Genomic DNA, 25749 nt, shown 5'->3' with positions numbered 1-25749 from the left:
CCTACGGTAAGTGCTAATCCACTTTAAGCACAGGCAAGGCAGAGCTTGGGAGTCAGGGCGACTCCAGGACCCACAGACAAAGGTCAGGACTGCTGATATTTATCGTGTTAACACTGTTAGTGTGTGTTGGGCTTTGTCCAGCAGAAGACAAGAAAGAGAGGACATTAACTGTGGCTGCAGGAGGGTGGGGAGGGCGAGGCTTCTGGGATCTGCCCCTCTGCTGGCCAGCTTCCTAAATCTAGGACTCCCTCTGACTGCTTCCAGAACAAAAAAATATTAAAGCTCTGAGAAGAAACGAGAGTGAGGTGACAGCAGGGACTGAGGCAGGGAATGGAGCCGAGAAAGTGAGAGGGAGGGCTGACCCGGGTGGGGACACAGTTGGCCAGCACTTCACAACGCCTGCTAGTCTCACTCAAGCTAGTGTTTTTCTGGTGGTTCTGCAGCCGCCAGGCCTTGGCTTCAGGCGCCAGTGGCAAGATAAAGCATCTTGTCCCAGGGCCAGCAGCACAGCATAGCCTGTGAGGACCACAGCATTTTGCTCCTTCTAACAAATGCCTTTTGCATTCAGCAACCCAGATTTATTTGTCTGGGTTTTTCTTCTTTCTGAGGCCTACACTGGATAGATACATCTAGGAAAGGATTTCTCCAGCTTTCCCTGCCCCCCACCCCCCGCCAGGTACTTGCTAACTTTCCCGTTTTTTTCCCCAAACAAACTCTAGGATAACCCAAAGGACCCTTGGCTCCCTGAAGAGTCAAGCCTGCAGTGGCCACAAACTCAGTCAGAGTCCCCGTCCAACATCCTTGAACGTAAATTTTTTTTAGTCACGGGAAGGAGAGGACAGGGCTGGATAGGCATCCTGGGGTAGGGAGGAGAGAGTCCCTGCCAGGACAGAAAGGCCCCCCGGGCAGAAGGAAGCTCCTGGCAGAAACACTTTATACCTTGCTTACTGTGATGGGACCCAAGGAGGCGCTGAAGGGGCCTGCTCTCGGGCAGGAAGGCAGTTCAATCAGAAGGGGAGCCGGACAGGGAGCCAAGTCAGAGGAAGGCTTTTCAGACAAACCATGAGCCACTTCCCAGGGCTTGTAGTCACCAGTCTCTGCAGCCGTGAAGAGATTGATCACAGTTTCACCAGGCAGCTCATATTCAAGCCTCAATCATTAAAAAGTCACTCTTGTATTGAATTAATGTACAGCAAGCCCTAAGCGCACGTCAGGGGCTAGTGTGTGGCTAAGTGCTCTCTAAATATGAGCCAATATCATCAGTATTATCGAGCAGAAAGCTGCCTCCCCCAAATAGTGACCCATTGGCCCCTCTTCTAAAGCAATCTGGCCCGTGTCTGATCCCCTCTGTTTTCATTTCTGTAATAAACATCTTTAGTGTTTTTCGGTCCCGCACAGCTTCCAGACACAGGACCATCGTTGCCCTCTATAGATAATTCAAGTTATCAATCGCCCTTTTGGAACATTTTTTTTTTTTAAAGATTTTATTTATTTATTTGACAGAGAGAAATCACAAGTAAGCATAGAGGCAGGCAGAGAGAGAGGAGGAAGCAGGCTCCCTGCTGAGCAGAAAGCCCTATGTGGGGCTCGAACCCAGGACCTGGGATCATGACCTGAGCCGAAGGCAGCGGCTTAACCCACTGAGCCACCCAGGCGCCCCCCCCTTTTGGAACATTTTAATCACGGGATCCAGGATTGGATCTAAGATTGCAGGTATCATCGAATCCTCTAAGAATACAGTGGAAAAGCACTCCATGAGTTCTCTCACCTATTTATGCACAAATCATTATGCAGACAGGTGGGAAAGGCTGGAGATAGGAAGATGAATACAGCATAGTGGCTGCTATTTACAATCCGTCATACCTGGATGGGTCGGTGCATCGCAGTCCGTTCACACCATGGACTATTATAAGGCAATGGAAATGCACCAGGACTACACACGACAATGTGGGTGACTCACAAACATGATGTCAATGAAAAGCCAGACACAGAAGAATACACACCATTTGGGGCTTTTTTTTTTAATTTATAAAAACAGCCAAAACTAATCAAATGCTTTTGAAAGACTCGATAGTGGTTGCCTTGGGGAGGGGAAATAGAGGGTGTAAGAGAGCACGAGGAGGGCCCTGGGGGCGCTGTAAAGCTTGGTTTCTTCCTCTGGGTGCTGACTGCATGACTCTGTTTAGTTGGTGAAAATTCTGCGAGTGACACATTTACAACAGGTGCCTTTATCTGCTTGGATGTCATATTATCAATAAGAAGTTAAAGGAGGGGGATATGCGTAGGATCAAGGTAATTGGAGGAGACACGGAGATAACTTCAGTGCAGATGCCATGAAGAGGAAGATAGAATGTGTGATACAGTGATACAGACGGAAGAAGGACCAATAGCTAAGGCTCGGGGATGCGGGGGCGGTCAGTGAGGCTTCCTTGAGGGGCCCTAACACCAAACAGGAGCTGAACCTCATCCTTGGAGGCTGAATACTTGCGAAAGAAGGTGAATGTTGTTTTAGATATATTTACAGAGAGAAAGCTGAGATGTTCCAGGCACTCATTCTGAGGGCCTTGCTTGTTCCTTGAAGTAAGAAGACAAAAAAGGGTCACAAAGAGGAGTGGAAGTAAGATGTGAGAAGTGAACACGATGCTGATTTAGAATAACAAGGATGAGAGCCAGAGCCAACCCAGGGTAAGTAAAAATAAATCTATGGGTGGCAGAGAGAAAGCCGAACAGAGGTATAAACCATGAACTTGGAGTGGGGCCATTCTCACTGGGTAGGTGGCCCTTTTCCAGAGCGAAACCAGAAAATCCAGGGTTGGGATTTTACTGGGCAGGTGTGGCGAAAGAAGGGCAATTTTCACTGGTGACAGAGTCGCTTAAAAGATCAGCCAGTGTCCTGCCAGTAGCAGGGAATGGTCGTCTGTGACCCCAGTCCCTCCTGTTCCCTTCACAGCTCTGATTGCTCCCTCCTCAGCCTCACTCTAGGTCTTCTTCTCTACTCAACACTCAAAAATGGGTGTCTGTAGAGTGCCACCTTGAACTGGGCCTTTTTTTTTTTTTTCTTATCACACAACTTCCTTACACCCCGTTTCCATTCCCACCTGATCTCATGTGTTCTTCCTCCAACTCAGAATCTGCTGAGCTCCAGACTTCTACGTCTGTTCACCATAATCAGATTCGATGTTTTCCTCAACTCAGTGCGCTCAAAACTGAACTCATTATCTTCTTCCCCATCCTCTTCTGGTCTCTAACCTTCTCCTTCCTTCCTTCGCCACCCACTCAGCTGCCCAAGGCAGATGGCTGGGCCTCCTCATCCAATCAGGCACCATGGCTGTCAGTTGTCCTTTTTAATAACTCTCCTAGCTGAGGCATTCTCTACCCCCACTATCACCAACTAAAATTGAGCCCTGCTCTGTTGCAAAGACCTCTGATCAGTTGCCCTGACTTTACTCTCACATTTCCTCTCGATTCTCTAGGCTGCTGCCCTGGTGGTCTTCCCAAAACCCTAATGATCTGGTCACAATGCTTTTATTAATGCAGCTAAAATAAGCTGGTCCTGTGTCAGGACAAACCATAGTTTCCCGCCAAAGAGATCCTTCTTCTTACTCTTTCTTTACTCTTTCTTATCCCTCCATGTTTCTTACCTGCTTTTAAAACATTTATTTTATTTATTTTTTAAAGATTCTATCCACTTATTGGAGAGATACAGAGAGAGAGAGAGCTAGAGAGCACAAGTCGGGGAGAAGAAGAAGCAGGCTCCCCGCAGAGCAGGGAGCCCAATGCAGGGCTTGAGCCCAGGACCCTGGGATCATGACCCCAGCCAAAGGCAGATGCCCAATGAACTGCCCCACCCAGGCGCCCCTAAAATATTTATTTTAAGAAAAGTCTTACATTCACATGGTATAAATAAATCAGATATTATAGAAAAACATCAAATAAAAAGCCAAGATCATTTTTTCGTCCCTCCAACCCCCCAGAGCCATTCTCCAAAGGTTACCAATACTTCTTATGTATCCTTCCTGAAAAAAAAGTCTGCAGCTACATGTATATATTTTAAAACTTAACACAAATGAGATAGTATTGCTATGCACATTGTTGTCGTTGTTGTTTTTTAAGAACACATTTAGAGGATCTTTCCACGTTCTACCTCATGTTTTAATGATTGCATACTTTTACATTACATGGCTGTATTTAACTGGTCCCCTGCTGATGGATGTCTAAGTGCTCTACAGGTTTTTGTTATTACAAGCTATGTTGCAGTGAACATGATTTTGCCCATGATTTTGGCATAATTTTGCCAGTCTATCCCTAGGGCAAATTCCTAGGGGTAGAATTGCTGAGTCAATGAGAACAAGCATTCAAAATGTTGACAGACATTGCTAAATTGCCCTCCAGAAGAGTTAAATCTGTTTACACTCCCAGGAATGGTATATGAGGGTGCCTATTGCCCCATAATCTTGTGAACACTGGACACTACCAAACTTTAATATGTTTGCTGAGTTGATTGATGACAAATGGAATCTCATTGTTTTGTGATGCATTTTTCTTGAGCTATGAGAGAGATCAAACACTTTTCATATATCTACTAGCTATTCGTGTTTCTTGTAGACTGTTCATATCCTCTGCCTGTTTGGTAGTTAAGTTTATGAGTCTGGGTATTTGAACCATTGTTTAGTCTCCCAGGGAAGTTAATAGATTGGTAGAACTCCATGAATTTTACCTTTGCCCATGTATGAGCCTCAAGCAATCAGAGGATTGAGTAGCCCCTGAAAGTTCATATAAGGGCTTTTTCTGGAGCTTTCTGTCTACTGATGGTTGGCCCAACCAGCTGACCACTCCCTACTTCTTGTGCAACCATTGCACCCAAAAGAAACCCCATACTCATTAGCAATCACTCTCTATTCCCTTTTCTTCTCAGTTCCTGGCCACTGCTAATCTCATTTCTGGCTGTAGATTTGTCTATTCCAGACACCTCATGTAAATGGATATCATAATTCCTTGTGACTGGGTTCTTTCACTTAGCATAGTACTTTCAATGTTCATCCATGTTGTTGTATATATCTGTACTTCATTCCTTTTAAAAAAATATTTTATTTATTTATTTGACAGAGAGATCACAAGTAGGCAGAGCACCAGGCAGAGAGAGAGGAGGAAGCAGGCTCCCTGATGAGCAGAGAGCCCGATCCAGGGCTCAATCCCAGGACCCTGGGATCATGACCTGAGCCAAAGACAGAGGCTTAACCCACTGAGCCACCCAGGTGCCCCTGTACTTCATTCCTTTTTATGGCCAAATAATATTCCATGGTGTGGCCATGCCACATTATTGTTTATCTAATCATCTGTTGATGGACATTCAGTTTGTTTTCACCTTTTCACTATCATGATAAAACTGCTATGAACATTTGTGTACAAGTTTTTCTGTGAATATGTTTCAACTCTCTCGGACATATACCTAGAAGTAGAATTGCTGGGTCATATGGTAACTGTTTAACTTTGTGAGAAACTACCAAACAGTTTTCCATTTTCCATTTCCAGCAGCAATGTATCAGTGTTCTAATTTCTCCATATCTTTGCCAATACTTTTTATTATCTTTTTTATTATGGCCATGCTAGCAGGTATGAGGTGATATCTTATTGTGAGTTTGATTTGCATTTCTCTAATGACTAATGATATGAACATCTTTTCATGTGCTTATTGGACATTTGTGTATCTTCTTTGGAGAAATGTCTATTCAAATCCTTTGCCCATTTAAAAGTTATATTTCTTATCTTCTTATTGTTGAGTTGTAAGAGTTTTTTTTATACATTCTAGATACTAGACCCTTACCAGATATATGATTTGTAAATATTTTCTCCATTCTGTGGGTCACCTTTCATTTTGTTGATAGTTTTCTTTAATACAGAAAGTCTTTAATTTTGAGGAAGTCCAATTTATTTATTTTTACTTTGGTTGCTTACACTTTTGGTGTCATACCCAAGAAACCATTTTCTAGTTCAAGATCATAAAGAAATACTCTTACATTTTCTTCTAGGAGTTGTATAGTTTTAGCTCTTACATTTCAATTTTGATCTATTCTAATTTTTGTATATGGTGTGAGGTAAGGACCTAGTTTCATTCTTTTGCATGTGGCCATCCAGTTTTTCCAACACCATTTGTGGAAAAGACTATTCTTTCCCCCACTCAATGGTCTTGACACCTTGGGTATATTTCTGGACTCTCAATCCAATTCCATCAAACTTTCTTTAATATGCTTTCATTCATATATACATATATATATATTTTTAAATAAATTTAAAGAAATAACTATAAGAAGGAAGGGATATCTGTATTCATTGTCTAGTTCCCAAGAGGAAAACCTACATGGAATCCATTTATTATTAAAAATTATCTTTGGTGATGTGATTGCTTAGAATAAGAGCAAAAACTGAGTGTGGTGCAAGAGTTTTCAACACTCACTCTCTTCACTTCAAGTGCTTCCAAGTGTATCTGAGGGAACTTTAGGATGGAAGCATGGCAGGAGGCCAAGGGAAGAGGGTTAGAGTCTGTCAGTGTCACTGGTGGCAGCTGGTGGCCTGGGCATGGGCAAGAGTCCAAGAGATCAGATTCTGTATATATCAAACCACATCTACAAGGGCTATCCATAGGGTAGTTTGTGAAAGATGGTTCTCAGGGCCCAGCCAGAGTTCAGACACCATGAATGTGGTCCAATCTCCAAGTAAAATTCTCATTCCAAAGGAATGACTAAGGCAGTATCTCTGGAATAGATAGATACCACCACTGAGCCACAGGGAGCTGGCACTTCTCTGTGGCTCTGGACCACCAGTAGTGAATTTGCAGGTCTTGAGCAATTTTTCTAAAATAGGTACTTGTCCAGCAAGGGCCAGGTCACTTACTGTTCAAGTCCAAGACCCCTTGCAAGGAGAGCAGATAGTGGCATTTACTAGTATGTTTTGCCCCTAGAGGAGTAAAAGTGAGGCACCACGTGTGCATCTGTGTGGTGCCTCACTTCTATCCCAGGGCTCAGTATGTGTGGTCGCTGGTGTTCTTTGTTCCCAGATTGGGAGGCATCTCCACACTGCCTCTAGTTTCCCTCCAGGCAGTGAGGGCAGTTGCCAGCCTCTGTCTACTTCACAACTCCTCTTTGCCCATGTTGCTCCCACATCCAATGTCCATAAGCCCTGCCAAGTGAGACTATTCCTTGTCAGAGCCAGAGACTCAACTCTGTAGCAGTCCACAGAGAGGGCCTTAGACTCAGTGGGGCTGTGGGCTTCATCAAGTATGACTTTTAGGGACTTATAGTTTCATTCCAATCCCCAAAGGGAATGAAGGCAAGGCTGACTTCCAGACATGGTACAAATAAGTTGGACCCTGATTTATGAACTCCAGCATTAACAACAATCCTTCAATGTTTCCAATAGCTCACTGGTTCTTAAATGGGGAGCCCATTATCAGTTGTCACAGCTTGGGGGGATGGGTAGATGCTACTGGCATCCAATGGGTAGAGGCCAGGGATGCAGCTACATATCCTATAATGCACGGAATAGCTCTCCATAACACAGAATTATCCAGTACAAAATGTCAGTACTGCAAATGTTGGAGAAACCCTGCAAAATATCTGATTGATATAACATCTGTGTACTATTTTGGACTACGGAGTGATCACACTTTTAATAATATTTCTGTGTGCTACTGGGATCTGGCTCCCAAGAAGTTTCTGCCTGGACCATCCTGAGTTGCTTCTTTTATAATCTCTTTTACATAAGCTCTAATCGATTCGAGGCTCAATTTTTGGAGTATTCTCTCCTCTCAAATGGGTCTAAGTAGATAGTCTTTCAATTTTTGTGGCTTTTTAACTCCAAAGTAATGTTTAAGAAGTATATGCTACCAGCATTTTTTTTTTACAAGATTGATGTTATTTATTTATTTATTTAAGGGAGGAAAGGGTAGAAGGGGAGGGAGAAGGACAAACAGACTCTGCAGTGCTGGGCTCGGCTTGATCCCAGGACACTGAGATCATGCCCTAAGCCAAAACCAAGATTCAGATGCTCAACTCACTGAGCCTCCCAGGTCCTCCTACTACCAGCATATTTTTAAGTAGATATCTGAAGTTTTTCATCACAAGTACATTTGAAAAGTTGTAACTTTCAGAATATTATAAATATTGGCATTTAAAACACAATAAACCACTACTCTTAAATATGCCCAATGGAATCTAAATACCATAGAGTTAATACTCACCATCATTCATTTTAAAAAATACATGAACAAAAGGTAATCATTGGTAAAAACTAAAATACATGAGCAAATTCCTCTTTAATAGGGAAAAATTCTGTATTGTTCCTTTTTTCTCTGTGAACTCCAATCTATTTCCCCCTACAGAATTTTTTACTTATGTAATATATTTTATATTTTATCTTGAAAGTCTTTTATTGATCGCCCTATCACCTACTCTGTTCCAAAATATCCATAAAAATTGAAATATATTAGAAAATGTTCATTATAAGTTTTTGAGAATTAGCCAAATTTCCTGTGGCTTGACTTAGCAATATAATAATAGGTACACAATTCATCAAAATCATAAATGTATTATAATCTTTTATAATTATCAGTCAAAAAAGGAAAAGTATATAAGCGTGTGTGTGTGTGTGTGTGTGTGTTTGTGATGAAGTGGATGGGTTTTTTCTCCCTTAATTAGTTTAAATTCCATGGAAGAATATTACATATTGCTAGAAAGAGACAGTGTTCATTATTGATTTTAATCTTATTTTTCATTTTTACAGGTATAAACACTAAGGAACTTTGTTCATATAAATAGCTTTGTTAGAGCAATTTTACCAAATGTTTTTTAATTTTTCTAAATGCCAAAAAACCCCAAACAAAACCATATAATGATCTATCATCCAAAATTATATGTAATGACCTCTTAGCTAATAATGTCATTAAGTCATCCAGTTGTATAGAAAACAAAATATTAAATAAGACTTAATTTGCAAAAAGGTTTGTTGGTTATCAGAATCATTCATTTTCTCAATACCTCCATCAGTATCTTAGTAGTGTGTTCCCTTGTTTAGCACTCCAGCATGGGACTTGGTTGGGTGAGAGGTCTTCTTTTCTTTTTTTTTTTTTCCCCCGGAGAGAGGAGGAAGCAGGCTCCCTGCCGAGCAGAAAGCCCAACGCGGGGCTCGAACCCAGGACCTGGGATCATGACCTGAGCCGAAGGCAGCGGCCCAACCCACTGAGCCACCCAGGCGCCCCTTCTTTTCTTTTCTTTAATGCACCTAAGAAAGAGGCCTTTTCGAAAGGGGACATGGGAGATGGGAACCCAGTCTTTCGTCTCAGGTCTACTCTCTGGCAGATCAGGGACACCTGAGTGGCTCAGATGGTAAGCATCAGATTCTTGGTTGCCACTCCAGTCATGATCTCTCAGTCACGATCTCTCAGTCATGAGTTTGGGCTCTGAGCTCAGCTCAGAGTCTGCTTCAGATTCTTTCTCCCTCTTCCTCTCCCTCTATCACTCCCTGCTCATGCACTCTCTCTCTTTAAAATAAACACACACACACACACACACACACACCAAAAAACCTTATTCTCTGGCAGATCAGTCTTAGAAAATAGTTCATATGGAAGTTGGGGATCTGGAAATTGATCAATTAAAATTATCAATGTCTAGATAGACCTTGGAAAGTTTCATGTAATCTCAGGAGTACCCTATCCCAGTTTGCAGACTGCCAGTCTAGATTCTTGTTACTCATTGTGCTTCATAGTCCAGCAGGATCAGTATCCCCTGGAAGCTTGTTAGAAATGCAGAACCTTGGGTACTTGGGTGGCTCATTTGTTGGGTGTCTACCTTCAGCTCAGGTCATGATCCCAGGATCCCAGGATCATGCCCCACATCCGGCTCCCTGCTCAGCTGGGAACCTGCTTCTCCTTCTCCCTCTGCCTCCTGCTCCCCTTACTTGTGTGCTGGCTCTTTCTCTCTCTGTGTGTCAAATAAATAAATAAAATCTTAAAAAATAAATGCAGAATCTTGCTAAAGGTTGTATTTTAACAGGGGATATGTATGCACATTAAAGTCTGAGAACTCACTGCTTCCCACAAAGTCGTCTGTGGTCCTGAAGAATAACATTTTCATTATATATATAATATGGATCCTGCAGGCCTCTTGAAGATGTAAGGTTATTACAATTGATGCAACCAACAATTGGCTAGCCCAATAATTGTCAACTCTGGTTGTTCATTAGAATCACCTTTTGCTTTAAAAACCTACCTGTTCCCTGTCCCAAGCCCAGAGATTCTGATTTAATAATCTACGGGTCTAGGCATCTCTTGATTTAAAGTGCTCCAGTTTAGTCTAATGCATAGCCAGGGCTGAAATGGCAACACTGTTTCTTTGAATTATCTATTTGAGAAAGGTCGCCCATGACTCTGAATCCCAGCTGTTGCAGTTGCCAAAGGACTCCAAAACCAGATCTGCTAGTTCTAATCTGCATATAACCTAATCCATGACAGTTGGGTTGATGTCTTCCAGCTGGAAGCCTGGAAGAAAGGTACTAAGAACCTTTACAGAGGAAAGCATCGTTCCAGCAGAACACACTGGATGATCACTCTGCCAGACCATCTTCCTTGTGATAAGGGCCATGAATCTTCTGAGACTGTAGGTAAAGGGTAACATCACTCCAGACCGTGTTTGGGGACCAAGACCAGAATTCTGCTCCCCAGCATCTGAGAAGATCTCAACCTCACAGATCCTGACCATGGCCTGGTTTGTACTCCCTGCCGCTGCCAGGCTTTAATCACAGAATAGAGTTTAACCAAAGTCGCATTACATTTCTCCTTTGTGGATTGCCTTTTTCAGATAACTGGGATTTGTAAGAACATCAACTATTCAGGCTTCCTAGAGAACTGGGTAGCCTGGAAGACAGAAAATTTATCAAAGTATGGCAAAAACCTCAGCAAGCATGTAAGGTCTCTGTGAATTGTGAAGGCAACACCACTGAAGACAGGGCTGAGTGCTCCCAGTTACCCCATCATACCAGCATTCTCTGTCCCAGGGGCAGTTGTGTCCTCCCACAGTGCAGAGTTGGGCACAAAGGATACAAGAGTTCCTTCCTACTTCTACCTCAATATCCTTAGTTCTCCAAGGGAATGGGGCAGGTCCTTCCTTTGGGTGCCTCTGGAGGCAGTTCACAAGGGAAGGACCCTGAGGCCATCAGTTAGTGGGAGGTCAAGCCAAAAACATTATGCCCCCCACAAAAAACATGGGGGGAAAAGAGATGAAAAGGCAAGTCAAGGAAGCCCAGGTACCAAGCAAACAAAGCTGGAAGCAAAAGCAAGTAGGTTATGAATAGGGCAAAGTTGCCATTCATCCTGGGGCCCATCTGGCCCTGAATTCAAGGTAAGTCTAAACTAGGACCAGTCTCAAGAGATGGGTATGTGCCCTCCTGAAGTGTGGGGTAAGGTCCGAAGAGGTAAATCCCTAAGTGATACCCTGTCTGTGGGAAACGGCATTAGCTTTCAGAGAAAAGCTGAGGATGGCCAGTGGTACATCTACACGATAGTGAAAACATCTCAGTCTGCCCCAATAAAGATACTGATGAGTCAAGTGGACATCACTGTAGACAAGAGGCCAGTGGCTGGGCTAAGCTGCAACAGAAATGGTGAGAATAAATCCTTACAGGAGTCCCAGATTGATGAGCTATAGCCTTTGGCGGCAGGTAGACTTGGCTCAATCCTGAGAACCCCATCCATATTTGGGTGGGAGAGAGATTTGAATCCTAGTGCTTGGACCCTGTACACTCCCATGAATGGCACCATTCTGGAAACCATCATCAGAATCATGAAATCTTCACCAGGGGTCAAAATAATAGGGGAGCTAAAGACTGAACATCCTATCATTTAGATTCCGCCTGATCTTCCCTCCTCCGTGTGCCTTGTTTTTCTCAAACTCACCATACAAATCAATTAATTCATTTATCTATCAGTGAGGTTGAGAATCTCTTCACATTTATTCACAATTTGCATTTCCTCCTTGATAAATTACATTCTTTTTTATAGGTTTCATGGGGCTGTTGTCATTTTCTTATCAATTGGTACTAACCCTTTGTCATACATATTGCAAATGTTTTCTCCTATTGTCTTTGTATTTTACTGATAGTAATTTTTCATTCTTAATGTAGTTAAGTCTTTCAACCTCGTCCTTTGTGGCTTTGGGATATTCTACCTTTCTTGCAAAAGTCTCCAAAGGGTATAAAAATATTCTCCACATTTTTCCTTTGTCATACTGAAAAAATTAAAAAAAGTGATAACACTCAGCATTGGCGGGAGACATGGGAAATGATATTGTCATTGAATTGACTTGACATTCAATTGAATTGACATTCATTGACTGCTGGTAGGAATGTGAGTTTTGACAGCCATTCGAAAGTAATCCAGCTCTAACTAAAAATGTGAAAAAATGCACATTTCCTTTGTTTCAGCAATCCCACTTTTGGACATCTTTTCCACAAAAATGAAAACATTGGTTCACAAAAGTGTATGTACAGATATGTTCAGTTCATCAGCATTGCGTATGGGGCAAAAATGAGAAACAACTCGAATGCCAACCAGTGAGGGAACAGCTGCATGAATTGGATGGCAGAGTCAAACTATAGTATATTTTACTGTTAAGAGAATGCCACAGACTGTACACTTAAAAATGGTTTAAATTATAAATATTATGTTTATTTTACTACAGTAGGAAAAAGGAAAAATAGAATTATTTACCTCGAGTGTCCTGGAGAAATGGCCAATAAAAGTTTTTAAGAGAAAAATCCATGTTTCACGTAAAGTGTGTGTGGGCATGCGTGTTAATAGAAAAATGTATGAAAGGATACAAACTAATTTTTTTTGGTAAAAATTTTATTATTTTAAAGTAATCTCTATACCCAAAATGGGGCTCAAATTCACAATCCTGAGATCAAGAGTCACATTTTCCACCGACAGAGCCAGCCAGGTGCCCTGGATACAAACTAAATATCATTAGTGATCTCAGGGAGCATGAAGTATTTATTCTTTGACTAATAACAGGGAACATGAATTTAGAGCTCAGACCTAGGCTCAAGTTCCAGCTCCACTACTGAATTGATGTGTGAGCTGGATGACTTATGTGATAGCATCTTCATTTGTAAAACAGGAAGAGAACTAGTAACTTCTCTGTTAGAAGTGTCAGGAGGCATAGATATGAGAACAGTGATTGCCACAATAAATTATATTGTCATCATTATTGTCTCTTTTAGTGTCTTCATTATACCCTATCCATTCTTCCATCCCTCCTGACTTTTATTGGAATAGTCAAAAGATTTGATTAAGAATCAGGAGAGAAAAAGAGAAACAAAAACAAATTTCAAGAGCCTAGAAATGAGGGGATTTACACTGTATTTGTTTCAGACCCCACTAGAGCTAGCTTGTGTCTGAGGCCATCTGAGATGTCTGAGCTTTGGCCCTAATTTTGGAGACATGTCATCTAGATTTCCTTCTTTTTGGCCTATTATCACATCACATCACATCACATCACATCACATTACATCACATCACATCACATTTAAGGTATTGTTAAGATTCACAGCCTAGCAGCTTTCTTCTCAACAACTCCACAACTTCTCTATTGCTCTTTGATATACCTACTGTTATCTTCCTCTTTTCTCCTGAGCAATCAACAACTTCTTGCATGGTAAATGTTTTCTCTTAGTTACTGGAACTCTCTTCTTCACTGGCAAACTGATAAGACCTGAAGTTGTTATATTTGCTATGTGAGTCACAAACACTAGTTTATCCAATCCCAACCTTGCCACTTTCATAGACTACTAACATTAATATTCTTTGTGTTGAGAAATCTGGAGCCTTTAGGCAGCGATTAGACTTTTTTTCTTGTGCTTTACAACATTTCACATTCAACAAATCTCATTAAGATGTGAAATAAACCAATAACTTCTCCTGGTTTATTTTACCCTTAATGTACGGAAACAGAAATCTCTTCTCAGACCAGGATGGCATTGAACTTCCCTGGTAGTAAAGGGCCCTCAATTTTATTATAATGCTTGCAACTAAAACAAAACTGTAGCTCTTTTGCTCTTTTCATTGATCCCCAGGATTTCTTATTCCCTATTCCTTCTGCTAGCTTTTATATTTAATCCTTCTTTATGTTTCCTTCCTTTTCTCCTGCTCTTCTCTCTCCCTCTCCTCAGACATTCCTAATCAGCTTCTGTGTGTCAGACACTCAGTAACAAAGCTTGATCAAAACAGACCACCTTCTCATTGTCAGAGAACTTACAAATTACACCAATAAATGCTGTAATTTCAAAGAGCACCTAGTAGGAAACACGGGACCCTGTGAGAAATCAGTGTAGGTGAAGGCTTCATCCAGGAAGTGGCAGCTGAGCTGGGGTGGAAGGATGAAGAGGAGTTAGCTAGGCATCTCCTCCCATTTAGAGCTGGGGAGTAGGGGGTTGGGCAGAGACCAGGGACTGTCATAGCACCAGTCCCCAGGGCTGGTTGCCAGAAGTGCTTATAAATATTTGTGGGAGTAAGGGACAATGAGAGAAATATAAAATCAATGAAAATGTGTCCACTTTGTTTTGAAACAAATTAAGAACGTAACTGTTACTAATTCAAAGATATCCAAAATAAAAAAAACAGAAGGAGAAAGTGGCACAAGATGAACAGTCAAATCATATTCGGATATGGAGGGATTTTATTCTCTATCCGAACAGACATTAGAAGCCACGGAAGGGTTATTTTTTTACAGCTGATGTTTAAAAAAATGCCTATTATGTTCTAAAGCTAAAAACTACTTGCATGATTTCATTTAATCCTTGAAACATATAGTTTGTACAATAGTACTATCCTACGATAGTACTATTAGTATGCCAATTTTACAGACTGAGGCACTGAAATGTAGAGGCTGTTTGCTCAACACTGTTAATAAGTGGCAGAGGCTTGACTCCAAAACCCCTTATTTTTTTTTTAAAGATTTATTTATTTATTTATTTATTTATTTATTTATTATTATTTGTCAGAGAGAGAGGAGAAGCGAGCGAGCCACAGGCAGACAGAATGGCAGGCAGAGGCAGAGGGAGAAGCAGGCTCCCCGCCAAGCAAGGAGCCCAATGTGGGACTCGATCCCAGGACGCTGGGATCATGACCTGAGCCGAAGGCAGCTGCTTAACCAACTGAGCCACCCAGGCATCCCAAAACCCCTTATTCTTAACCACTATATTACACATGCTATGAGCAAGAAAGAGAAGTAGGTAAGCAAGTATGAACAGCTGATGCTAATCTCCTTGGCAGGAACAGCCCCACTGTGGAGTTTGGTAGCATAGGGGTATCCGGGTTTAATGAGCTAATCATTAAATTTAACTAATCCCCTTGTTCTGACTCCATATTAACCAAATAACCTTCTAATTATATTCTGGCTTCCCATATAGATTTTTCTGCTGGGAGATAATGCACTGACCAGCCTACACACGCAATTTGTTCCAGTTGGCAATTTTATTACTCATTGTGAGTTAATAAATCAGCATTCTGCTTTAAAAAAAAAATGAAATACACTAAAACAAGAAAAATTATGAAATAGTCTTATACAGTTGTTTTTCTGTGGTTTAAAAATAAAAACATACATGTTGTCTCTTCCGTGATTTAACCTCGCTGCATGCTTTGAGCCACCATGGATGTGGTCAGAAAAGTCTAAGAGATCATGAGTCCTTCCCTAACCTCCTTTGTCAAAGCTTCTAGCACAGCCCAAGGGCTTCCATTGTTTCCCAATGGCAAACTCCCACCTTTCTCCAGCGCTGACAGGACTGTTCTTCAGAATTTAGCTGATTCTCTGAGCGTTAAAGCAGCTGGAGGCTGTTCCAAGGGGTCTCTTCCATCTTCCCAGGGAAACATGCATCCTATCCTAGGAGCAGGCCTTTCCCTAAAAACATCACTAAACCCTATGTTAAATGCATGCGGGACCACCAGGACCGCAGCCCCCGCCAGTCCCCCACGACGTCTCAGCCCCCGGAGGATAGGAAGTGACACCTGCCCTCCTTTCCACTTGTGGGCTTCTTCCAAACGCGACTCCATGAAATCCGTTCCCGACTTCCTACTCCTTGTTGGCTCAAGTTTTGTTTTGTTCTTTTCTTCTTCTCTCCCTGTAATTCCCTTCATGGGCAAAACTGGGACAAACGCAGGTGGATCTTTTAAAGTGAAAGCTTCATGAAATGGACCATTTCATCTTACTAAGAGATCTGCTTAATCACATACAAAGGCTAAAACAGGGCTTTCCCCCCAAGAAAAATATTCAACAGTCTCCTGAACAGAGGACTGAAAGGACACTCTGAACAGTGATTATTTTCCCGTCAGAGACATAGGAAAGTCAGCAAGTGCCAGGTCAGCCTTGTGAGGGGCCTCCTTTCTTGGACGGAGAAAAGGCCTGAGCCGAAGAAGGGGCTGGAGTACGGCCCTCACTGCAGGAGCAACAAAGGGAAAGGGCCTCCCTCAGAAACTTTAGCGCTGTGGTGGAAGTAAGACGGCAATCGATGACAGAACTCCCGTTATTCTGCTTTTCGGCCATTTTCACCACCGAGGCATTAACCAAGAAATTACTAGCAACCCCCAGGAATTCCAGCCCCCAGCTGAGCGCCGGATGGGGATGAATAAGGCCGTGCGAAGAATAGTGCGCTGACCAGCCAAGATGGCCACTTTCACATGGCCGAGGGCCACTGGCTCCCCGTCCCCAGGGTATCTAAAGGCGGGGCCGGCCGGAAAGACCCTCTGGCAGAGCCTGAGGACAAAACCTTGGCCGATTCTCTTCGTCACCGCTGGGGGACGCGACCTCGCGGACAGACATCTCGGTCAACGGTCGGAAGGGAAGTGCCATGTCCCAGCAAGGGGAAGACGCCCATAAAGTCTTCGTCGCTTTTCCTTTCACTTCGAGCACGGAAGGGTACAAGGACCTCAAATACTCGCACTTCCACTTGGCCCTTGTTAGAAGTGCTTAATATAACTAAATATTCGCAGGAAGGGCGCGTTAGCTCCGCTCGCTCCCCCTACCCCGCGGAGTGGTTCAGCCCGGGCTACCCTTCCGCGCACCTCCCCTTCGGCCTACCCCCGCGCGAGTGGCGCATTGGCGCGCGGCGCCGAGGGGCGGGGCCCGTGTCGGGCGCGCGCGGGCGCTGTGTATAAATACTGGGCCGCATCGCCCGCCGCCTCGTTCGCTCCGCGCCGCCCGCCCGAGCTGAGTAGAACGCTGTCTTCTGCTTGTGCATTCGCAGTTGTCGCCTCGCCGCTCCTTTTCTCTCAACGCACTTACACTTACCGCTACGAACACCAACATGAACGGGCAGCTCAACGGCTTTCACGCGGCGTTCATCGAGGAGGGCACGTTCCTCTTCACCTCGGAGTCTGTGGGGGAAAGGCCACCCAGGTGAGGTGACGGGCCCTGGAGCGAAGTGAGGGGCGGGGGGGCGTGGGCAGGGCCGGCAGGGACCCGCCAGCGGCGGTTGCCCACGTGGTTGCCCTCGCCGGCGGGGGGGGTGAGAAGAGCGGCGGCCGCGCGCCTTCCCGTGGAGCCGCCGGTGCCGAGGCGCGTGGCCGCCACTCCCTCCCCCCTTCCTCTCCTCTCCTCCCTTCCATCCGGCCGCGCGCTCGGCATGCGGAAGATTCCAGAAACGAGAAGGGCGGGGGCCGGGGCAGCTGTGGCTCCACTCGGGGAGGGCACTATTTCCTCATCTCCGCCCCGCCGTCTGAAGCCCTCGAGTGGGCGACCGGCCCTGAGTGCTCGCGGGCCGGTCCTCGGCGAGCGCGCGCCCCGCATTGCAGGCCGCAACCACGTGTTTGCCCGCATGTGGCATCTGGGCGAGGGGGGAGCCGTCCGGCTCCCGGCGCGTCGGGTGTGCGGAGTGGGGGGCCCGGACTTCGGGACGCGTGCTGTCTCTGTTAATTCCTTGCCTGGGCTGTTACAGCCCCCAGAAGACGACGGACGTGCCCGTTCGGCAATATATGGCCTTGCCTCTCAGGTGACAGTCTCCAACTAAATATAGCGCAGGTTGGGGGAGGCCTTCCTTATTTGGACCACGTTTGAAAAGGATAGGAAACATGAATAAGTGTAAGCTGCAATTGCTTTGGATTTCCCTTTAAAGTCTTGGGTGCTTTACCGTTAGGTAAGGTTTGCCGAACATTTCCTTCTCTGGGCTTTGTCCACTAGTCCGCCATTATGGAGATCAATTTACACGTGAACGAATGAAGCTGTTTCAAGGAACTTTCAATCTCAGCCTGAAAACATCACCTAGTGGACATAACTATTTTACTGTACAGGTTTCTGCCTTTTCTTGGGATGGACCACGGTGACATAGGTTATCTAAATTCTTAATGGTCTTAAGAATCCATTTCTGTTTTAGTAAGTCTGCTGTGCCTCTGATGAAATCCACAAGCAACCTACCGGTGTGGGAGAGGACAGATGCCAAGATCCTGATGAGGGAAGGTCACGTGTTCTGGTGGGGTTACCTGCCTTCCCTCAAGTGTTGAGAACTTCACATGTATTTGATTCACTTTTTATTAATTTAGTCACTTAAGGTATAGGCACATATAGCAGGTTGTAAATTAAGTCTTGAGCTTCTGAGTTGACTGCCATACACATTCTGCTTTAATTGTTTCCGATAATTGTAGAAAATTCAATTCCCCTGGAATCTCTAGGGGAGGTATTTCTGTTTTCCCACTTAATAGATGGCAATGAAGTGGGGAAGAAGAAACAAGGATTCGGAATACATTTGGACATTTTCCAGCCTGTTCAGCTCATTTTCCTGGACTACACTTTGGCAGATTCAGATATTTTATTCTTTCTGTTCATGAAGCGCGATTTTACTAACTCTTTGACATTTTCTGTTGCTCTGATTAGTGTTTCCTATGATCAGGGAGAAATTGGTAACAAGGGAAGAAAACAGTTCACCTTTCTCGTTGCTTAGATTTATAATGAAGACTTTAAATTTGGGGGATAAAATGTCAGTATAATTGTCCTTGAGAAATAATACTGTAAAGCAAAATGTTTCCCAGCTTTGCCTTTCAGTTTGAAGATAAACTTTCTGCCTTAACTTGATTTAATTCCAATTACCTGGCTCTTCTGTTTAACAGTGGAAATTGTTTTGCCTGGGAACTTAATTTTTCAAAATGTCTGAAATACTTTAGAAATGGGATGAAATCCTTCTAAGGTGTAAAAAAATCCTTCTAAGGCATGTATCACAGTGAATTTAAATGTATTAAACGTGCTGGGCATTCTGCTGGCTGATCTGAATTGGTGAGCTTGTGCTGCAGCTATATTAAGGCTGGTGTCAAGTTTTCAAGTAATATGCAGCATTATATCTATCCATCATTTGGCAAATGGTTTCTGGTAAAGCAGTACTTATAATTAGACAGCAATTAAGATCTCCATATTTTGAAATTCCACTGAATTCCATGCTTGTAAATGGTTAAATGGTAAATTTTATGTTCTGTAGGTTTTACCACAATTTTTATTATTGTTACTACTTTTTAAAGACTTTACTTATTTGACAAAGAGCGACACAAGTGGCAGGGGAGTGGGAGAGGGAGAAGCAGGCTTCCCAGTGAGCAGGGAGTCTGATGTGGGGCTCTGTCCCAGGACCCTGGGGCCACAACCCAAGCCGGAGGCAGCCGCTTAACGACTGAGCCATTCAGGTGCCCATTTACCAGATTTTAAAAGGTTCCCCCAAAGATCTGTACAGCAGTACTTATAAGGAGGAACAACATACTTACATTGACCATAAGAGAAAGAGATTGAGCCGGGATTCTTTTTTCCACAGATAAGATTTGTGACCAGATCAGCGATGCTGTGCTTGATGCCCACCTTCAGCAGGACCCTGATGCCAAAGTGGCTTGTGGTAGGTTCTAAACATTGCTTGCTTACCAACTGATGAAAAGGTAACACTGTGAAAATTACTTCATAAGAGTGACATTTGAGTGTGAATTTATCTTTTATTAGAAACTGTTGCAAAAACTGGAATGATCCTTCTTGCTGGGGAAATTACATCCAGAGCTGCTGTTGACTATCAGAAAGTGGTTCGTGAAACCATTAAACACATTGGATATGATGATTCTTCCAAAGGTGTGTTTTAATGAGTTGGCATTTCTAAGCTCATTTTTCCATGTTTTCAACTCTGTTCTGTCTTCAGAGTGTTCCTGCTAAACCATTAATCCCAGTTGTACAGTTTTACTATCTGTGTTGTTCCAGCCCTATTTAATTCTCTTAAAGTTCCAAGTTTTAGGTGTACAAGTTTCCCCTTGCCATCCAAAAATGGGACATTCCTGTGCAACCTGGAAGCCAAAATGAGGCAAAGGCTTCATTTTTACAATAGACCTACATTAGTACGTAGCTTTTTTGGTAAAAGCAGAAATCCTCTGCAGATTTTTTTCAGTCAATGAAAACAAGTACTGGTATAGGTCTTTGTTAAAGGTGTGAAACACTTTAGAAAAGGCGGGGGGGGGGTACCTGTATTTGATTTAGCAGTATTTAAAATTCTAGACATTTGTTGTAAATAGAAAGCATTGGTATTTCTTTGTGCCCCCCCCCCCTTTTTTTTCCTTAAGGCATTGTTTTGTTTGTAGGGTTTGACTACAAGACTTGTAATGTGCTGGTAGCCTTGGAGCAACAGTCACCAGATATTGCTCAAGGTGTTCATCTTGACCGGAACGAGGAAGACATTGGTGCAGGGGACCAGGTACCTTGGTGTAGACTATCTGCGTCTCTTCTAACATTAAATTCCAAAGCTTGGATTGATGACATTGACTTTTTCCTTTTTTAGGGTTTGATGTTTGGTTATGCCACTGATGAAACTGAGGAATGTATGCCTTTAACTATTGTCTAGCCACAAGCTCAATGCAAAACTGGCTGAACTACGCCGCAATGGCACGTTGCCTTGGTTACGTCCAGATTCTAAACTCAAGTAAGTGATGATTATAAAGCTGGATTACACATACTTCACAGAACATCAGTAAACTTGTTTAAAGCTAACTGGAAAAAGACTAGTATTTATCCTTTGTATTATAATTTAGGTTTGTCTTGGCTCTGTATCTAGTAAAAACTGATGCTCTGATCATCTGCTTTGTCTTCAAGGTGACTGTGCATACATGCAGGATCGAGGGTGCTGTACTTCCCATCAGAGTCCACACAATTGTTATACTCGTTCAGCACGATGAAGAGGTTTGCCTTGATGAGATGAGGGATGCCCTAAAGGAGAAGTCATCAAAGCAGTTGTACCTGCAAAATATCTTGATGAGGATACAATCTATCATCTACAGCCAAGTGGCAGATTTGTTATTGGTGGGCCTCAGGTAAGGCCTTATATACAGTTCAACTTTATTGAATTTTCTGTTATGTTGACTAGCAAATTTGACTATTGTCACCTTTTTTGGGCGGGGGTTAGAAAACAGCCAGATGCTTTCACATTTTATTAGCCAAAGTATAGTTTTTGGTTTTTTTGCATTTGATTCTTCTGAGGAAATTTGCTGAGTGATACAGAATAGGTGTTTAACAAACCTGATACAGAACCGTTTATTGGAAAGCACTAAGTATAAAGTGACTTAAATCCTGTAATTTCAGGGTGATGCTGGTTTGACTGGCCGTAAGATCATTGTGGACACTTATGGCGGTTGGGGAGCTCATGGAGGAGGTGCCTTTTCAGGAAAAGATTATACCAAGGTGGACCGTTCAGCTGCTTATGGCTGCTCGTTGGGTGGCAAATCCCTTGTTAAAGGAGGTCTGTGCAGAAGGGTTCTTGTTCAGGTATATATTTTTTTGTGTAACTGGAGTGATTAGAAGGCATGCAAGTGGGAGGGCATTTAGCATAGTATTTGTCTTTTTTTAAATCCAGGGTATTACATAAGTGTGTGGGTCTTTTAAACACTGACTCTTATGACATTTGAATCCTTTTAGGTCTCTTATGCTATTGGAGTTTCTCATCCATTGTCTATCTCCATTTTCCATTATGGCACCTCTCAGAAGAGTGAGAGAGAGCTATTAGAGATTGTGAGAAGAATTTTGACCTCCGCCCTGGGGTCATTTGTCAGTAAAGATGGTAAGCCTATTGCTAGTTAAAAATGAGGGTGTGGGTGTATGTACATATATTTGAGATATATTCAAATCAAGGTGAAGGTCTGAAGATTCCTCAGTGGGGAAATGTTTCAAGTCCTAGAACTGTTGATGTTATCTTAAATTGCCTTTAGTAAAGGCTTATGTTAAGAACAATCTAAAACTACAGTGCTCCATGGCTTAGACTAACCATCCTAGAAAGTCTTCCACATTTGATAATGGGGATTTGTGCTTGTGTATCTAAGGATGTTTATTTTACTTATAAGAATTAGTACAGATAAGTGGGATATTCAAGGCTGCTATAAGAAAATAAACAGGGTGTGGGCATGGGACCTTGGTAAGTATGCCATGATCTCAGAAGAGCTTTTGATACTTGCAATTTCTCAGAATAATGACAAGTTTTCATATTTGTTGAGCCAAGGATGGAAAAACAAGAACTGTAGTTACTAATAAGGACTGTGCGAGGAGTTTGGACACCAGAGAAGTAACAAACACTTCTGCCACAAACTTTTTTCCTAGCAAACCCCAGAGAACTGAACTCATTTGCCAGAACTCTTGAAAATGAGTCTTGCTGATTGTTTTGCTTTATTTTAATTGAATGCTACATATTAAGTTACGGACTTGTATATTCCAGGGATCTGGATCTGAAGAAGCCAATTTATCAGAGGACTGCAGCCTATGGCCACTTTGGTAGGGACAGCTTCCCATGGGAAGTGCCCAAAAAGCTTAAATATTGAAAGTGTTAGCCTTTTTTCCCCAGACTTGTTGGCGTAGGCTACAGAGAAGCCTTCAAGCTCTGAGGGAAAGGGCCCTTCTTCCTAAATTTTCCTGTCCTCTTTCAGCTCCTGATCAGTTGCAGTCACTCCTAGTCAATGACATGAATTTTAGCTTGTGTGGGGGACTGTAAGTTGGGCTTGCTATTCTGTCCCTAGGTGTTTTGTTCACCATTATAATGAATTTAGTGAGCATAGGTGATCCATGTAACTGCCTAGAAAAAAACCAACAACACTGTAGTAAATAATGCTTTTTGAAATTGAACCTTTGTGCCCTATCACCCAACCTTCTAAAATCCTAATTGCATTGACTTTCCCACCAAATGCTGAAAATGTCCTGTAATGTGCACGTAAAGTACTTGTAGTTCCATTATAGCCTCTGTCTGGCAATGCCCTAGCCCTGTCAGCATGAATTTGTAATGTCTTGAGCTCTATTATGAATGTGAAGCCTTCCCTTACCTTCCTATAACTTGATCCATTTCTAATTATGTAGCTCTTTGTCAGGGAGTGTTCCCTATCCAATCACTCTTGCATGTAACGCAAGTTCCAGTTGGAGCTCTAGCCTGACAAAAAAAAAAAGGCAGTTACCATTAAACCATCTCCCTGGTGCTTATGCTCTTAATTGCCATCTCTTAAATAGCACCAAATCAAAATCTCTCCACTTTTCAGCTGTCTTTGGAGGACGTACGTAATAAGGTTTTTATTTAGTAAACCAACCCTATGCATGGTTTCAGCACTAGCCAAACCACCAACTCCTAGCTCTAGAAAAACAGGCACTTGGCACCCTTGTGATGTCATACAGAGAAGGTCACAGGGCAGTACCTGAGGGTCTGTAGGTTGCACACTTTGGTACCAGATAACTTTTTTTTTTTCTTTATAAGAAAGACTGAGTACTCCACACTGCACAATAATTCCTCCCAGGGTTTTAACTTTGTTTTATTTTCAAAACCAGGTCCAATGAGCTTTCTGAACAGCTGGTGTAGCTACAGAGAAACCAGCTTCCTTCAGAGAGCAGTGCTTTTGGCGGGGAGGAGGAAATCCCTTCATACTTGAACATTTTCTAATTGCTTATTTATTGTATTCTGGGGTATGGCGTAAGTACAGAGAAGCCATCACCTCAGATGGCAGCTTTTAAAAGATTTTTTTTTTTTTTTCCTCAACACCATGATTCCTTTAACAACATGTTTCCAGCATTCCCAGGTAGGCCAAGGTGTCCTACAGAAAAACCTTGGGTTAGACCTACAGGGGGTCTGGCTGGTGTTAACAGAAGGGAGGGCAGAGCTGGTGCGGCTGGCCATGGAGAAAGCGGACTTGGCTGGTGTGGTACAGAGAAGCCAGCTTGTTTACATGCTTATTCCATGACTGCTTGCCCTAAGCAGAAAGTGCCTTTCAGGATCTATTTTTGGAGGTTTATTACGTATGTCTGGTTCTCAATTCCAACAGTTTAATGAAGATCTAAATAAAATGCTAGGTTCTACCTTAACTGTGTCCATTATTCTTTAAAAGTGTTTTGGTAATGAATATGATCTAAGAATATATTCCTTATCCCTGAATAATTGTAAACCTTCTCATGGTTCAGGGAAATCACCTCATACCCCTTCAACCATGACTGCAAGCATTTCAGTAGGTTTGTAAAGCTGATCCCTAGCATGAAGAAAAATACTCAAGATTTGATCTGTTTGTCCAGCACTACCTTTTTGACTGATAAAATGGCCAAGATCCATGTGTCCTTACTGCAGCAGCCCCTCAACCACCAGGAATGTTTTAAACTTGTCCAAGATCAAGGACAAAACATGGAATGGTAATGTTTACTCTTAAGCTTAAACCCATTATTTAGCTTTCCACTCTGAAAGAGTCTTAAATATGCTTTAAGTATTAATTCCTTTATTATAAACAGATGTTAAAGGCTGCAAGTTAGATGTTCAGTACATGACACAGTTGGCCAAATTTTTTGAACAGTGGTGAGGGGGCCAGGTTCTAATTGATTTTATAAGCTAGCTAAAGTGAAAACTTTAACAAAATATAGTGAAGATGCTATAAGTTTCTAAAACCTTTATTCTGAGTTTGTGTACAGAGAGGTCTACACAAGAACTACAACCATCCCTTTTTAAGCCTAGGAGCTAAAAGTACAGACAGCTACTTGGCATGTTTACACGAGCATGTATGAAAATCAAATGGTTCAACTTTTTACTACTGACCTATAAATGTGAGTGAGACCCAAGAAATGTTTAATTACACCTATTTGGAGGCTTAAAAATTTATGTTAGGAGGGGAGCCAAAGTTAAATCTGTGTTTAAAAAGTTTCAAAAAGCTTTTTTAAGAGAATGAACAACACATTGCTGTCAAAACAACCATGCTGGTCTGATAAGGAATGATTCGGGAAGAGTTGGGTGCCTATAGGCTGGTGGGACAGCGCCAGGGAAATTGTTAGGTTCAGTACTTGCTAAGAAGATAAACTGGACCTTAAGGAGCTTGGGGAAGGATATTTGCAAAGGACCTGTCTTCTGCCTAATGGGGAAGAAGATTCTAAAGGTGAAAATAAGCAGCCCAGGGAGAATGAGAACAAAAGATGTCACTGGGGTGATAGTGCAGGCCATGTAGGAAGGAAAGGTCAAAATGTTTGGGTTAGAAGGAAATCGACTTTCTACAAAGTTTTGAAGGGATGACCTGGGGGTCAGGGACAAAGATCCAAATGCTGGGAGTAGAATAAAATGGATACTTTTAAAGCCTGGCTAAAAGGGACATTGACAGCCCATTCCTATAACGGCTGCACAGGGCCTGATTTCCTCCTGAAATCTGAACTCAGATTTATTCCATTGAACAGCTTTCTCATAAACAGTATTAAGATGACTACCTTTCCA

General features: G+C 42.7%; 1 protein-coding gene across 1 annotated transcript in view; it reads left to right on the top strand.

Moving 5' to 3' along the window:
* The window catches only part of MAT2A (methionine adenosyltransferase 2A), a 28566-nt gene extending 3141 nt beyond the window's left edge, over window positions 1–25425 (top strand). Inside the window, 11 exon segments of the mRNA XM_053447879.1 lie at window positions 17362–17441; window positions 19831–19908; window positions 20010–20132; window positions 20633–20745; window positions 20830–20888; window positions 20890–20974; window positions 21141–21264; window positions 21267–21358; window positions 21627–21809; window positions 21960–22053; window positions 22056–25425. Of these exon segments, the coding sequence (XP_053303854.1) occupies window positions 17362–17441; window positions 19831–19908; window positions 20010–20132; window positions 20633–20745; window positions 20830–20888; window positions 20890–20974; window positions 21141–21264; window positions 21267–21358; window positions 21627–21809; window positions 21960–22053; window positions 22056–22096 (1072 nt within the window). The 3' untranslated portion in view covers window positions 22097–25425.
* Window positions 25426–25749: the final 324 nt, after the last annotated feature.

The sequence above is a fragment of the Lutra lutra genome, chromosome 9 (assembly GCF_902655055.1).
Source record: "Lutra lutra chromosome 9, mLutLut1.2, whole genome shotgun sequence".
Taxonomy (NCBI): domain Eukaryota; kingdom Metazoa; phylum Chordata; class Mammalia; order Carnivora; family Mustelidae; genus Lutra; species Lutra lutra.
Note: the sequence above shows the minus strand (reverse complement) of the source record. Positions and strands in the feature narration are given on the sequence as shown.